The 15,687-nt window shown below is 38.3% G+C and overlaps 1 protein-coding gene across 5 annotated transcripts in view; it reads right to left on the bottom strand.

Annotated features, from left to right (window-relative positions):
* The window catches only part of PRIMPOL (primase and DNA directed polymerase), a 52,853-nt gene that overhangs the window by 35,182 nt on the left and 1,984 nt on the right, over positions 1–15,687 (bottom strand). For 4 of the 5 annotated variants that reach the window (XM_043893526.1, XM_043893528.1, XM_043893527.1 and 1 more), the window contains exons 2-4: positions 11,453–11,691; positions 10,087–10,184; positions 8,764–8,893 (exon numbers count right to left, since the gene is read on the bottom strand). In XM_043893526.1, the coding sequence (XP_043749461.1) occupies positions 8,764–8,893; positions 10,087–10,184; positions 11,453–11,632 (408 nt within the window). In that variant the 5' untranslated portion in view covers positions 11,633–11,691. The remainder of the gene's footprint in view (positions 1–8,763; positions 8,894–10,086; positions 10,185–11,452; positions 11,692–15,687) is intronic. The other variant, XM_043893529.1, reaches the window with a different exon arrangement.

The following is a 15,687-nucleotide window of genomic DNA, read 5'->3' as shown; positions in this document are numbered from 1 at the left end:
TAACAATTTGTTGAATTACTTTATTGAAATATGTATATTTAAATTACTACACATTTATGTTAAAAAATTCATAGGCTCTCAGGATTGAAGGCCTCTCAAGATTCAAATAATTTACCTTATATGTTAATCTCTAAACTCACAATAAAAATACTTTTAAGCAGCTCTTTAAATATTATCTATGAGTTAAAAAGTCACTAATTCTGTTGTTTATAATTTTAGTTTTCAGAAAGTTCCTCGTGTACACTGAGCCCAAACCTACCTCAAGAATAAGGCCTCTGGGGCTAGATAATGATGATAAAGACAGTTATGCATCACAGGAAAGTAAGCACGGGGTCAGGAGGACACGACTAGCAATCAGAAAGACCAGAAACAATGTCAGGAAACAGGAAACAGCAAATGAGCTGAACACGTAGCGTTTCCATGTGATGCTGGGAAGGAAGCCCAGCGACCCCGGGAATGAGGTGAGGGAGGCGAGGCCCAGAGCCCAGGAGCGGTCCCGAAGAAACGGCCAAAGAGCCGTGGAGAACAGGTCAGCAGGGGGAAGGACTGCGGGAGCACCCACCCTGGCCATGGGAGCAGAGGGCAGCGGGGGATCCTCCTGAGGCAGAGATCAAGCCCTGAGCCTTTGGAGTGGGGAGCACTGACTCCAAGACCCTAGACTACCAGAGCACTAACCCCAGGGAGTATCAAACAGTGAGACCGCACAAAGGAAGCCCCTCGAATACAAGACCCAACCCCCAGTACCACCCTGTGCGGGACATCTCATCTAAACAACAAACAAAACAAAAATACAAACCCAATCATCAGCAGACAGGATTACCGCCTCACTCAGCCTTGCCCATCAGAGGAAAAACAAACAAACTCAGCACAAATCTCACCCTATAGGAAGCTTGCAATGGTTGTTCACCATTGCAACAAAAAGAATTAAATAGGAATAAACTTAACTAAGGAGACAAAAGAACTGTACACAGAACATTATAAAACACTAATGAAAGAAATCAAAGATGACATTAACAGATGGAGAGATATTCCATGTTCCTGGGTAGGAAGAATCAATATTGTGAAAATGACTATATTACCAAACACAGTCTACAGATTCAATGTGATCCCCATCAAATTACCAATGACATTTTTCACAGATCTAGAACAAAAAATTTCACAATTCATACGGAAACACAAAAGACCCCTAATAGCCAAAGCAGTCTTGAGAAAGAAGAATGGAGTTGGAAGAATCAACCTTCCTGAGTTCAGATTACACTACAAAGCTACAGTCATCAAGACAGTATGGCACTGGCACAAAAACAGAAATACAGACCAACGGAACAAGATAGAAAGCCCAGAAATAAACCCATGGGTTTAAAACCCTATGGGTACCTTATTTTTTACCTTATTTTTGACAAAGGAGGCAAGAAAATACAATGGGGCAAAGACAGCCTCTTCAATAAATGGTGTTGGGAAAACTGGACAACTACATGTAAAAGAATGAAATTAGAACACTTCGTAACACCATACACAAAGATAAACTCTATTAAAGACTTAAATGTAAGACCAGAAACTATAAAAACTCTTAGAGGAAAACATAGGCAGAACACTTGATGACACAAATCAAAGCAAGATCCTCTATGACCCACCTCTTAGAGTAAATGGAAATAAAAACAGAAGTAAACAAATGGGACCTGATTAAACTGAAAAGCTTTTGCACAGCATAGGAAACTATAAGCAAAGTGAAAAGACAACCCTCAGAATGGGAGAAAATAATAGCAAATGAAACAACTGACAAAGGATTAATTTCCAAAATACATAAGCAGCTCATATAACTCAATGCCAGAAAAACGAACAACCCAATCAAAAAGTGGGGGAAAGACCTAAACAGACCTTTGTCAAAAAAAAAAGACATACAAAAAAAAAAAAAAGAAGACATACAGATGACTGACAAACACATGAAAAGATGCTCAACATCGCTCATTATTAGAGAAATGCAACTCAAAACTACGGGATATTGCCTCACACCAGTCAGAATGGCCCTCATCAAAGAGTCTACAAACAATAAATGCTGGAGAGGGTGTGGAGAAAAGGGAAAGGTCTTGCACTATTGGTGGGAATGGAAATTAATACATACACTACGAAAGACGGTAGGGAGATTCCTTAAAAAACTAGGAATAAAACCACCATATGACCCAGCAACCCCACTCCTAGGCTTATACCCTGAGGAAAACCAAAACTGAAAGAGACACATGTATCCCATTGTTCATTAAAGCACTATTTATAATAGCTAGAACATGGAAGCAACGTAGATGTCCATTGACAGATGAATGGATAAAGAAGTGGTGGTACATATACACAATGGAATATTACTCAGCCATAAGTAGGAATGCCTTTGAGTCAGTTCTAATGAGGTGGATGAACCTAGAACCTATTCTACAGAGTGAAGTAAGTCAGAAAGAGAAAGATAAATATCATATTCTAATGCACACATACAGAATCTAGAAAAATGGTACTGAAGAATTTATTTACAGGGCAGCAATGGAGAAACAGACATAGAGAATAGACTTATGGACATGGGGAAAGGGGAGGAGAGGGTGAGATGTATGGAAAGAGTAACATGGAAACTTACATTACCATGTGTAAAATAGAGAGCCAATGGGAATTTGCTCTATGGCTCAGGAAACTCAAACAGGGGCTCTGTGTCAACCTAGAGGGGTGGGATGGGGAGGGAGATGGGAGGGTGGTTCAAAAGGGAGGGGATATATGGATACCTGTGGCTGATTCATGTTGAGGTTTGACAGAAAACAACAAAATTCTGTAAAGCAATTATCCTTCAATAAATAAATAAATAAGAAATCAGAAAGACCTGTTTGAGTTCTAGCTTTGCCACTTAACAGATCTGTCACTTTAGTCAAGTCCAAACCTAACATTCCTCAGCTGCAAAATGGGATAATGACAGAACCCAACTTTTCGGGTTGCTGTAAGAAGCAAAGAGAAGAATGAGAGTAAAGCGTTGGCCCAGCGCTTGGTACATATAACTGCGTAAAAGCGTGGCTGTGCGGTCATAGGATGGGTCGCTTATGAAGCCTGTCTTCTCTTCTGCAAAACGGACATACTAAGAACCACCATGCAGGGTTATCTTGGGATTAGACACCTAACGGTGGTGGTGCTTTAGTTGCTAAGTCGTGTCTGACTTTTGAGACCCTGTGGTCACCAGAGCCGGCCAGGCTCTTCCGTCCATGGGATTCTCCAGGCAATACTGGAGTGGGTTGCCATTTCCTTCTCCAGGGGATCTTCCCGACCCAGGAATGGAACCCAGGTCTCCCGCACTGCAGGCAGATTCTTTACCAAGTGAGCTCTGAGGGAAGCCCTAGATACCTAATAGTTAAGCAATAAACTGTGTTTATTAATGTTATTTTGCTATTATTACAGCATGCCATCTCCCACCAGGCTCTCTGGTCCTACTCTCCTTCAGTAAATTTTTTGAGAAGGCCGCCTCAATTTCCTTATCTACATCAGATTCCCCCATATACTCTACCTCGAGTTGTAGCACTTACGCAGCTGCTATTTTATGTTAATTTGTGTGAAATTTTTGATAAGTTTCCTCTATATTACAGAGAATATTTCTCACTATCCGTTCTCTCCTGCTTCTGTAGTCACAGAACCCTGATTATGGATAGATACAATATCATCCAGAAAAAGGACCACGTTTCCCAGACTCCCTTGCAGTAATGTGGGGGCCACATGACCAAGTTCTGGCCAACAGGATGTGAGCCGAAGGAAAATATTCCGCTTCTACATTACAATCTGAAAGCTGAGGGGCATGCTCACCCTTTCCCCTGTTCTATGGACTAAAATGCAGACAAAGGGGTGGTGAGCCCTCTTGGACAATGTAAATAAAGGCATCTTAGGAACAGCAAAGCACCAAGCCTCATCTCTAATACAAGGGAGTCACATCCAGGAGTTACATGAGAGGGAAATAACTTTCTATCTCGTTTATGCCATTTTAGTTTTAGGTCTTTATTATGGCAGTACATCTATCCTAACTTATTATCCTCCATTACACGATGAACTCTACGAAAGCGGAAATCACACCTCTTTGGGCTAACCATTGTATTCTCAATGCCGAGCCACACTGACAACAGTAAACACTGAAAGGATTTAGATAAATTAATAAAGTCGAGCTCTACAGAAAATAATTCTGAGGTAATAAAAATACTCATAATTCCCTTAAGTTCTCTTTTCCAAGTTAAATTTTAAATAAAATTTATAATCTATAAAAGTTTTAAATCACTATATTGTACACCTGAAACTAACATAATGCTGTAACTTAACTATAACTCAACTTTAAAAGTTTTTATTTCAACATTTAAATTGTAAAATCCAGACGTTAAAAATAAATGATTATTTGAGCGATGTTACCTATCAACAGTTTTATAAAACACTTTAAGCACCAGAATTCACTCCCTTTGGCAGAAATTGCTTACTGAAACTGTCAGTTAAGTTACTGAATCAAAGGGCATTACATATTATCACTAGTTATGACTAGCCAGTTATTTATTAACAATCTATTGTAACAGTTAATCTAACTTATACCTCCTCACAGAGACTCTAAAGGAAAAGTACTTATTGGATTGTAAGCTTGTTACAAAGTAACCAATAAATGAAATTAATTTCAATATAATCATTTAAAAGATCATATAAGTAAAATAATCCTAATAATTTTTCTACCAACATGATAAATGTGTTATATAAAAATGCTGTATAATTTTAAATTCAGATCTCTACTTTTTCCAACTTCTGCTAATGTAAAAGATTAGTGGTTTAAGACTAATTTGTGTAAGATTATAAAGAATGAGAAGGAAAAAAAGTTAAATACCTACATGATCTTTGCCATACCAATATTTATTAATCATTATTAAAAGTAGGATTTGCACTAGTATTGATTCCTTTAAGGATATGTTTCTAGTTTCTAATACAATGAAGTATTTCTTTTGTATCTTAATTCCTTGTTCGCCAGAGACGATTTAATAAATCCTTCCTTAGGTAGTAGAAGTGTGTATCATACATCAGAACAGAGTCAGTGTTTATCAATTATTTAAAATGTAATTAAGGTTAAAAATTAAACATAACAACTATAATGAAATAAAACATTTAAATTTATTTTTAAGAGTCCAATAGCTACCTTAAGAAAAACATAACTTTTTTGCTGTTTGTTGGGAGGGCTAGGGGAACTTATGTGTACTTTTTTTGCTTCAAAGCCAGGAGAAAGCTAACATGATTTTTTTTTAACAGCATTTTCATATCTTTTTCAAATAAACATAATAAAACATGTAGACATCGATCATAATCAGCAGATATTCTTAATCAAAAACATTTTAATTTGGATGTATTTCTAACATTATGAGTCATCTACAGTTAACATCTAAAACAAAAAATAGTTAATGTTAATACCTACTCTGAGGCCAAATAACAGTTAATACAGTACACCTTAACCAGTACAATCTTAAAAGATTTTATAAATGAACCTAATAGGGCTTAGTTGCACAAGCCCACATTCTTCTTATTACTAACTTCCTAGTTGACATTGCTAAATCAAAAATAAACACTAGAACTATACTTTTTCTTTGTTAAAAATAAATGATAATTATGTTTCTAGACCAAGTTTTTTTGCTTTGGCTCCAACCCTTCCTTCTTTCTGGAATTATTTCTCCACTGATCTCCAGTAGCATATTGGGCACCTACCAACCTGGGAAGTTCCTCTTTCAGTATCCTATCATTTTGCCTTCTCATACTGTTTATGGGGTTCTCAAGGCAAGAATACTGAAGTGGTTTGCCATTCCCTTCTCCAGAGGACCACATTCTGTCAGACCTCTCCACCATGACCCAACCGTCTTAGGTGGCCCCACATGGCATGGCTTAGTTTCATTGAGTTAGACAAGGCTGTGGTGCGTGTGATCAGATTGGCTAGTTTTCTGTGATTATGGTTTTAGTGTGTCTGCCCTCTGATGCCCTCTCGCAACACCTACCATCTTACTTGGGTTTCTCTTACCTTGGACATGGGGTATCTCTTCACGGCTGCTCCAGCAAAGTGTAGCCGCTGCTCCTTACCTTGGATAAGGGGTATCTTTTCATGGCCATCATGAACTCCTTACTACCAAATTGACTTAAATCGAAGAAAGTAGGGAAAACCACTAGACCATTCAGGTATGACCTAAATCAAATCCCTTATGTCTATATAGTGGAAGTGAGAAATAGATTTAAGGGACTAGATCTGATACAGTGCCTGATGAACTATGGATGGAGATTTGTGACACTGTACAGGAGACAGGGATCAAGACCATCCCTATGGAAAAGAAATGCAAAAAGGCAAAAATGGTCATCTGAGGAGGCCTTACAAATAGCTGTGAAGAGAAGTGAAAGCAAAGGAGAAAATGAAAGATATTCCCATTTGAACGCAGAGTTCCAAAGAATAGCAAGGAGAGATAAAGCCTTCCTCAGTGATCAATGCAAAGAAATAGAGGAAAACAACAGAATGGGAAAGACTAGAGATCTCTTCAAGAAAATTAGAGATACCAAAGGAACATTTCATGCAAAGATGGGTTTGATAAAGGACAGAAATGGTATGGACCTAACAGAAGCAGAAGATATTAAGAAGAGGTGGCAAGAATACACAGAGTAACTGTACAAAAAAGATCTTCACAACCCAGATAATCACAATGGTATGATCACTCACCTAGAGGCAGACATCCTAGAATGTGATGTCAAATGGGCCTTCGGAAGCATCACTATGAACAAAGCTAGTGGAGGTGATGGAATTCCAGTTGAGCTATTTCAAATCCTAAAAGATGATGCAGTGAAAGTGCTGCGCTCAATATGCCAGCAAATTTAGAAAACTCAGCAGTGGCCACAGGACTGGAAAAGGTCAGTTTTCATTCCAATCCCTAAGAAAGGCAATCCCAAAGAATGCTCAAACTACCGCACAATTGCACTCATCTCACACGCTAGTAAAGTAATGCTCAAAATTCTCCAAGCCAGGCTTGAGCAATACATGAACCATGAAATTCCAGATGTTCAAGCTGGTTTTAGAAAAGGCAGAGGAACCAGAGATCAAATTGCCAACATCTGCTGGATCATTGAAAAACAAGAGAGTTCCAGAAAAACATCTATTCCTGCTTTATTGACTCTGCCAAAGCCTTTGACTGTGTGGATCACAATAAACTGGAAAATTCTGAAAGAGATGAGAACACCAGACCACCTGACCTGCCTCTTGAGAAACCTGTATGCAGGTCAGGAAGCAACAGTTAGAACTGGACATGGAACAACAGGCTGGTTCCAAATAGGAAAAGGAGTACGTCAAGGCTGTATATTGTCACCCTGCTTATTTAACTTATATGCAGAGTACATCATGAGAAACGTTGGGCTGGAGGAAGCACAAGCTGGAATCAAGATTTCCAGAGAAATATCAATAACCTCAGATATACAGATGACACCACCCTTATGGCAGAAAGTGAAGAGGAACTAAAAAGCCTCTTGATGAAAGTGAAAGGACAGTGAAAAAGCTGGCTTAAAGCTCAACATTCAGAAAACTAAGATCATGGCATCTGGTCCCATCACTTCATGGGAAATAGATGGGGAGACAGTGGAAACAGTGGCAGACTTTATTTTTGGGGCTCCAAAATCACTGCAGATGGTGATTGCAGCCATGAAATTAAAAGACACTTACTCCTTGGAAGGAAAGTTATGACCAACCTAGATAGCATATTAAAAAGCAGAGACATTACTTTGCCAACAAAGGTCCATCTGGTCAAGGCTATGGTTTTTCCAGTGGTCATGCATGGATATGAGAGTTGGACTGTGAAGAAAGCTGAGAGCCGAAAAATTGATGCTTTTGAACTGTGGTGTTGGAGGAGACTCTTGAGAGTCCCTTGGACTGCAAGGAGATCCAACCAGTCCATCCTAAAGGAGATCAGTCCTGGGTGTTCATTGGAAGGACTGATGCTGAAGCTGAAACTCCAGTACTTTGGCCACCTCATGCAAAGAGTTGAGTCATTGGAAAAGACCCTGATGCTGGGAGGGATTGGGGGCAGGAGAAGAAGGGGACGACAGATGAAGATGAGATGGTTGGATGGCATCACCAACTTGATAGACATGGGTTTGAGTAAACTCCAGGAGTTGGTGATGGACAGGGAGGCCTGGCGTGCTGCGATTCATGGGGTCGCAGAGTCAGACACGACTGAGCGACTGAACTGAACTGAACTGAGACTAGGTTTTGCCAGTAACTAGTTGTTGGACCTGGAACTGGAATTAAGTCTCTCTAGCCTTTGGCTTCCTCATTTATGATGATGTAAGAAGAGTTTCCAAAATTTCTGCCAGCTCAAAAATTCTCATACTATTTTCATCTGAATTTTCTTGAAGTTTATTTCAGAACTCAATTTTTACTGTAAAAATTACTTAATACTCAGAATCAACTGTAATGTAAAAGAATATATAAGAAACAGAAAATTCCCAAACTGCCACTTCTCTCAGTTGTTTTTAATTGGATACAGTAATATTATGAAATATACAGACATAAACTGAAACTTCCTCCTTTTCAGACGTTTACTTTGAAGAGTGCTATTAAGAAATGAAAGTCAAAAGTACGAGTAACAAGTAAAAGGAGGAGAAACATTGAACCTATATGTTACATGGTCTGGATTCGTTTAATTCTTTTAATGACTGAATGAGGGAAAGATATACAAGTAGATATACGGAGAAAAACCTGAGTCTGAAATTTACCTCAATGAGTAATGCAACCATCTTTTTCCCATCAGCTCCTGGATTGGCAAGTTTGTTAAATTCCAAATCAAAATAAAGCTTGCACACAGCATTTTCAGGAATGACTTCATAGCAGTGTAAGAGATTTCTTCTGAATTGAATAATTCAAGATGGTTAGGCTTATATCTCATTCTTTTTAAAGCATAGAAGCTGCTCTTGTATCTCAAGATAGCATATTAACTGTGATTTAATGACATATAACTATGACATAGTGAAGACAAGATAAAATGAACTGCTGACCCCAAGTTTATGGATCACAGTATCAAGAGTCTCCATCAAATAAGATATAATAATCACATTCTGTAACATTACTTAACAAAAATACAGTTTAACTTCATACTGTTATTTATTCACAGATGATTTTGATATCAGACATCACTTTTATATTTGCTTTTGATATTACCATGAAGCAAATTTTGTTTGAGAACAGAACTTTCTCAAACTGGGATCCTGGAATCACATATACTTGGGAGTCCATGAAATTTTTAATGAAAATTTTTAACTTTCATATTTTCATTAAGAATATTTTAAAAACTGCTTACACACATTCTGAATCATCTGGCTTCAAGGAGCTTTCAATGCTCACATTTGCAATTTCATTCTCAGTGGTACCAAGAGGGGTATGACTTTAAGAAGGGAAAGGTAAAACAGAAGCAGCAATAAAAATAACGGGCCCACTCTCCTCTCAGAGTCTGGCCCTGCCTCTGGCCTTAAATGTTAAGAATGCTCAGGGGAGAAAAAGGTGTGAAGTTAGCCAGGGGAAGACATATATACAGATTTATCTATTTGCAGAGATCTCTACAACAGATGCCAGAAATGGAAAAAACTGACAGAAATCATGGCTCTGTCCAGGTGATAGAAAATTGAAAGGCATCCATAAATGAAAATTAGCTAAAAATAAAGGTGTCATTTGAGTAATCTGAAAAAAGATGTATGCCTTTAATATGGGTTACTAAGAACAAATGCTGAATTGATTGATAAACTACTTGGTGACATTGTATGCAAATAAAACATTTATACTAATTTGAACAAAAAAAGTGATGGGGGAGTTGTGTCATCACGTAGTACAGGCATTTCCACACACACACAAATTCTCTCTCCTAGCACCTGGTGAGATTCAGTGTTCCTTATCACAAGGAAACTTCAGAATTAATTCCAATAGTAAAGGGGTAATTAACTGGTGATTGAGAACTATGAGAGGCCAGGCAGCCTGATTTAACTTCACAAGCATTTCCAGATGAAGGAAATGTAACTTCAACGTGCTCTCTTTTAAAAGCTACTTACCGGGATTTATAGTAAAACCAAAGTTGAGCATAGGTTGTTACGAGGTAAATACGCTGTCCATCACCCACTCTGCATTCCAAAGCAAACACATGAACTTCCTTTATAAAATCAAAAATATCAAATGTTAGTAAAAATGCAAATTCAAAATCAACTATAGCTATTAAGTGTTCATATAGAATTTTACCATTCAAATTTTCAAAAACTGGAACATTTCTATTATTAAAAACAAGAAAATGAATCACTAAATCAATGCCAGTCAAAATCTAATTATTTGTTTTTACTTATATTTAGTCACTCAGGTAATACATGTTTAAGGCGCAAACAGAACATCCAGACTAAAAAGAAAAAAAATAAATATTTCGTAATCATTTGTTTGACTTCCTATTGTAATTTTACTTACTAATTTATGTAATTTTTAAAACTACCTGAACACTATTATAATTTGGGCTAAAATTAATAAATTCCCTAGAACATACAAAAACATAAGGGAACCACTTAAAAAATATATTTAAATGTTAATCTCAAAAGCTTAAGGAAGTTTTAAAATGCTTAACTTTAACAAGTTACTAGGGAAAGAAGGTCCTCCCCCTTAAAAACTTCTAGCATATTTTTATATATCATTAATGAGTGGAATCACAATATATTTCATTTATGCTGGATACATTCATCTTTTCATTATACTTCTTTATATTCCCAACAGGGCCCAACAAACAAACAATCGATGTGCAATACACAGCTGCTTGTTTATTTCTGAGTACCACTCCCTTTGTAAGGCCAGCATGTAGCAAGCATTTCTTCCTCCCCCTTTCCTAATGTGTTGGAAATTATGACAAATCCACTCTACTACTCCAAAACACAAAGGGGACAGAAGAAAGAAAAAAAAACATGGGTGCTTTGGTAGGATGATTTAAGTTCTAGGGCTTATCAATGCTAAGCTATGACATTTGAGACATTTTCATTTGCCATTGTTCAAATTCAAATCTCTGATCCCTAATTTCATCCTTAAAACCCCACACACCACTCACTCTCCTTGCTGATATTTCTGTGGGTATTATGTTAGTTTTACTCTTAAATTCATACTATTATTTTTCAGTCCACGAATAGTCATTTTTCCTCTAAGCATAGCTTCATTTCTATGTTATTACAAATTTTTTAAACTATTTGGCACCGGATATGTCACCCTTTTTCATTATTAATATAAAGTAAATGGTTAATGACTCATAGGGATATTTTTCCTAAATAGTATAAAAAGACTGCAATTAAATTCTTCTGGTAAAATATGTGGCCTGAAATGAAGACAGCCAACAGAGTCTTTTTGGAAATCTTAAGTTATAGTAGCCCTAAAGAAAAAGATGAGTAAAATTACCTCTTTACAGCTTTTAACAAAATTAAAAGCCTGAGTCTGCCGATGAAACAGTTTCCAAATGGAAGGTGGTTCTTCCGGCTTGGACAACCTCGGTCTGTACGCTGAGGTCAACGGTCTCCTCTCATATTGGGACGCTCGTTCTTCAATCTGCTTCAGCGTTGCTTCCCATTTTCTCTTCATTGGATCAGGAGTGTGGGAAGACTAAATCCTGTCCCATGTACGACTTCTATCAATTACAACTAAAACAAACAAACAAGGACGTCAATTTCCGCGTTTAGAATATATTTTGTCTTGTAAAACTTCAAAATTCATTTCTGCTTATTTCTCTATCTGCTTCCACAGCGTGTTTTACATGAAGTTTTAATGTAAAACAAGGACAGGAGTGGGTATCAGAAATCTTTAGATCCTGGCTCTTTCATCTGACAGTGCTACAGTTTTGAACCGTTAATGAAGTTCGCCAGCTTCCCTGCTGGCTCAGATGGTAAAGAATCCGCCTGCAATGCAGGAGACCTGAAGTTCTCTAAATTGTAATCAGCTGCAAAAAGGGGACGCAACATGATCTTTAGGTGGTTATGTTGAGGACACATGCAACATGAAAATGTTTTGCAAATTACATCATGTAAATATGTGTTTGTTTGTTTGTTTTGCATCAGTATGGTTTTTACTATAACCATTTTGTTACATCAAGTGCTATCTACCTGGCCCACATGGTGGGTGGCATTCCTGTGCTATTATTTCCGAGTGCAGAATTCATTTCTAAGGCACCACTGTACAATTCTTAGCTCCCTTTTCCTTTTGTGCCCACTGCTTTTCTCCTCAAACACCTATAGCTGGGAGGATAACCCAGTGTATGAATAAGAAATTACAATATTGGTTAGTTTTGGTTTGGGATGTATGGTAATCATAAGCATGATTTTTAAAAAGACCCCATGGACTTTAGCCCACCAGGCTCCTCTGTTCATGGAATTCTCCAGGCAAGAATACTGAGGTTGGTAGGCTCCTTCTCCAGGGGATATTCCTGACCCAGGGCTCGAACCCCAGTCTCCTGCATTGCAGGCAGATTCTTTAGCATCTGAGCCACCAGGGAAGCCCCAAATCAATCTTCATCTCTGTTAATTTAATAACTCTATTTTTGTGATTAGTAAATTGAAATGATTGCATTGTAACCCATTTATTAATGACATGTTTTTCTTTGAATTCAAGGCTTCCATGTTAGCCATACCAAGGTAAGGGGGTCAGGCAATACTTTCCCAATTTGGGATGGATTATGGTTTACTCACAAAGGAAAAAGGACAGGATTTTAGAAGAGGGGAAACGCTGCCAGCGTAGAGAAAAAACAGGGACACATTCTCTGGCATCCGTCCTATCAAGAGCTGCTACCTAAGACCACGCCCGTATAGACGCTGGCCTTGGCCACGTGACTGATTTTGGCCAAGGTCACACCGACAAATGTGAAGCAAGTAGAGGTTTAGTAAGTGCTTACGCATGGGATTTGGCGAGCCTGGAGTCCTGCTCTGAGAACCTCACGCTATAGCTCAAGCCTCACAGTTTCTCCCTGGGACCAAGGTACCCCAGTCATTAGCCAGCACCACTATCAGATATGGGAGTTAAGCCATCTTAAATCATCACCTGAACTCAATGCTCAAGTAAGCCTGAGTGAGTTTAGGTGAGAGATCCAAAGAACTGCCCAAAAAATTGTTTTTAAAGCCAGCAAGCTTTGGCCTAGTTTTTACAAAGAAATAGAAATAACTAGTAGTTTCCTTCTTCACTAGTTTCAACTATGTTGTAATTTATGTATGCAGAAAACAGACACATTAGTTTCTCTTAAGTGACAGAGTAACATATACTAAAGCATTTGAAGGCAAAATCCCCATGTTCCTTTAGCAACGCATATCTAGAACTTTATGTTGATAAACATACTCTTGAATGCTAGCAGAAAACTTTACAATGACATAAATTCATGAGCAAATGACATATTTTCTGGAAGGAAAAACAGAATCACCCTAGAAGATTAAGAGAGGGTAGGAATATTATGACACTGTCAGGGGAAAAAAAGGCATATTATCCATAGACTTCAAATTTGACTCATAACAGACTAAGAAATTTCATTCTCTCAGAGTTAGATTCAATCCACATGAAAATTATAAACCAAGAAACAGAAATAAAATTCTATCAACATAAATTTTATAACAGATATGCCTAGGAAAAGAATACAATTTCACTGAAGAGATGGGGCAATTTTTAATACAACTGTGTTTTCAATATAAGTGCTACTGCTCCTTATTGCTAGATAGATTCTGAGTATTAATTTAATCTGCTTCACACATGGATAAGTCTCCTCCATTTAGACAGTTAGGAGACAACTAGTCTCCTAGATGAGAACTGACTTTATGAAGTGAAGTGAAGTGAAGTGAAGTGGCTCAGCCGTGTCCGACTCTTTACGACCCCATGGACTGTAGCCTACCAAGCTCCTCCGTCCATGGGATTCTCCAGGCAAGAATACTGGAGTGAGTTGCCATTTCCTTCTCCAGGGGATCTTCCCGACCCAGGGATCGAACCCAGGTTGCCTGCACTGGAGGCAGATGCTTTAACCTCTGAGCCACCAGGGAAGCCCTGACTTTATGAAACTAACCTTTAATAAAGTCCACCAATTACTTAATGAAGAAAATAAACTACAGAATCCAATCAGATGTGAACTGACTAATATAAAACAAATAACTGGCTAGAAATAACCATGTGGAGGTTCACACAGTATCAGGAAAAATTTTTTCTGGTTTTGTAAAAATATTAGTGTGACCACAGAAGTATATATAAAAGTCACAGTCACAATATAAAACCAATTTAACACTTACTAGACTGAGGAAACCATGCATGTCAACAGAAAAAAAAGCGAGAGAGAGAGAGAAGTTCAAAATACGTTATGTTCTTTGCACGGTTTTAAAATTTTAACAGCTGGGTCGAAAGACAGCTGGAGCTTAGACTATTCAAGCAGCAGGGGTGAACGACAAAAGCGGAGGAAGTGAACAGGAAAGCATCTGGCATTCTGGTTTTGGGCTGTCATATTCCTTATCCCTACATCCTGGGAGAACATATCACCACGTTAGAAGTGCTTTCAACTCCTGGTGGGGAAGCTATTATTATTGTATGTATATAGTTAAACATGAAAACCCCTTTTCACACAGGGACCATAACTATTTTTGTAACAATTCCCAAGCCCCAGAGAAAAATATTTGTTGCATTTTAAAATAGCAGGCTTAAGAGCGCTTTTATTTCCTAGATTTGCACAGGAAAGATTGTTTAACCATTTTTTATACCGATTTTATAACTAAAGGTGGTCAGGCTAGAAAAAAGGCTGGCTGAGTGTTTGAGAGTAACTCTAGTGAGAGAAGGCAGTGAGAACGGGGCTGCAGAGATGACCCAGAAAGCCAACCTAAGCAGCCTTGGTTTCCCTGGGTTTACGGCTAGACTCGCTCATCTACTGACACTTTACCACCCGGTCCCTGGGGCAGCTGGACAGTCGGCACATGCTTCATGATTCCTGGCTTCCATGCTAGTGGTAAAGAATCTGCCTGCATTGCAGGAGATGAGGGCTGGATCTCTGGGCTGGAAAGATACACTGGATAAGGGCATGACAACGCATTCCAGTATTCTTGCCTGGAAAATCCATGGACAGAGGAGCCTGGTGGGCTAGCCCATGTGACCTCAAAGAGTCAGACTTGACTGAGCACGCACACACAGACAGACACACACACACACACTCACACACACACACTGAAGCCTGCCTCCCAAGGTTCTCTCCAGCCCAGTTCTCCTAGCTTCCTTTTTGTCTAATCACAAGTCAATTTTTATTCCCCAACTCCAACTTCTCCCTCTGTTCTGAGAATAGTTTCAACAGTATTTTGTGTTTTCTGACATGTATGTTGCACTTCTAATATTTAGTAATGTTCTAGTATTTGGCAATGTTTTCTTAATATCATTCCTTTCAGGGCCTCTTGTAATACATTTATACTAATTCTCCCACTGCTAAAGTATTCATAATAAAGTATGTGACTAAAACTTCATTTACAGTAATTCAGTTTATTTCCCAGGTGAATACACTCTTTACGTAATTAAATATACTGAGTTTTTCCTACCCCCTCCCCCCGACTTCAATCACTTTGCCTATGCTTGAACAAAGTAACTCAAATTTAAATTTCCCAAAAGTCTCCTGTAAAAGAAGAAAACATTCCGTGGTA

The sequence above is a fragment of the Cervus elaphus genome, chromosome 32, assembly GCF_910594005.1.
Source record: "Cervus elaphus chromosome 32, mCerEla1.1, whole genome shotgun sequence".
Taxonomy (NCBI): Eukaryota; Metazoa; Chordata; class Mammalia; order Artiodactyla; family Cervidae; genus Cervus; species Cervus elaphus.
This window is presented reverse-complemented; position numbering and strand designations above follow the sequence as displayed.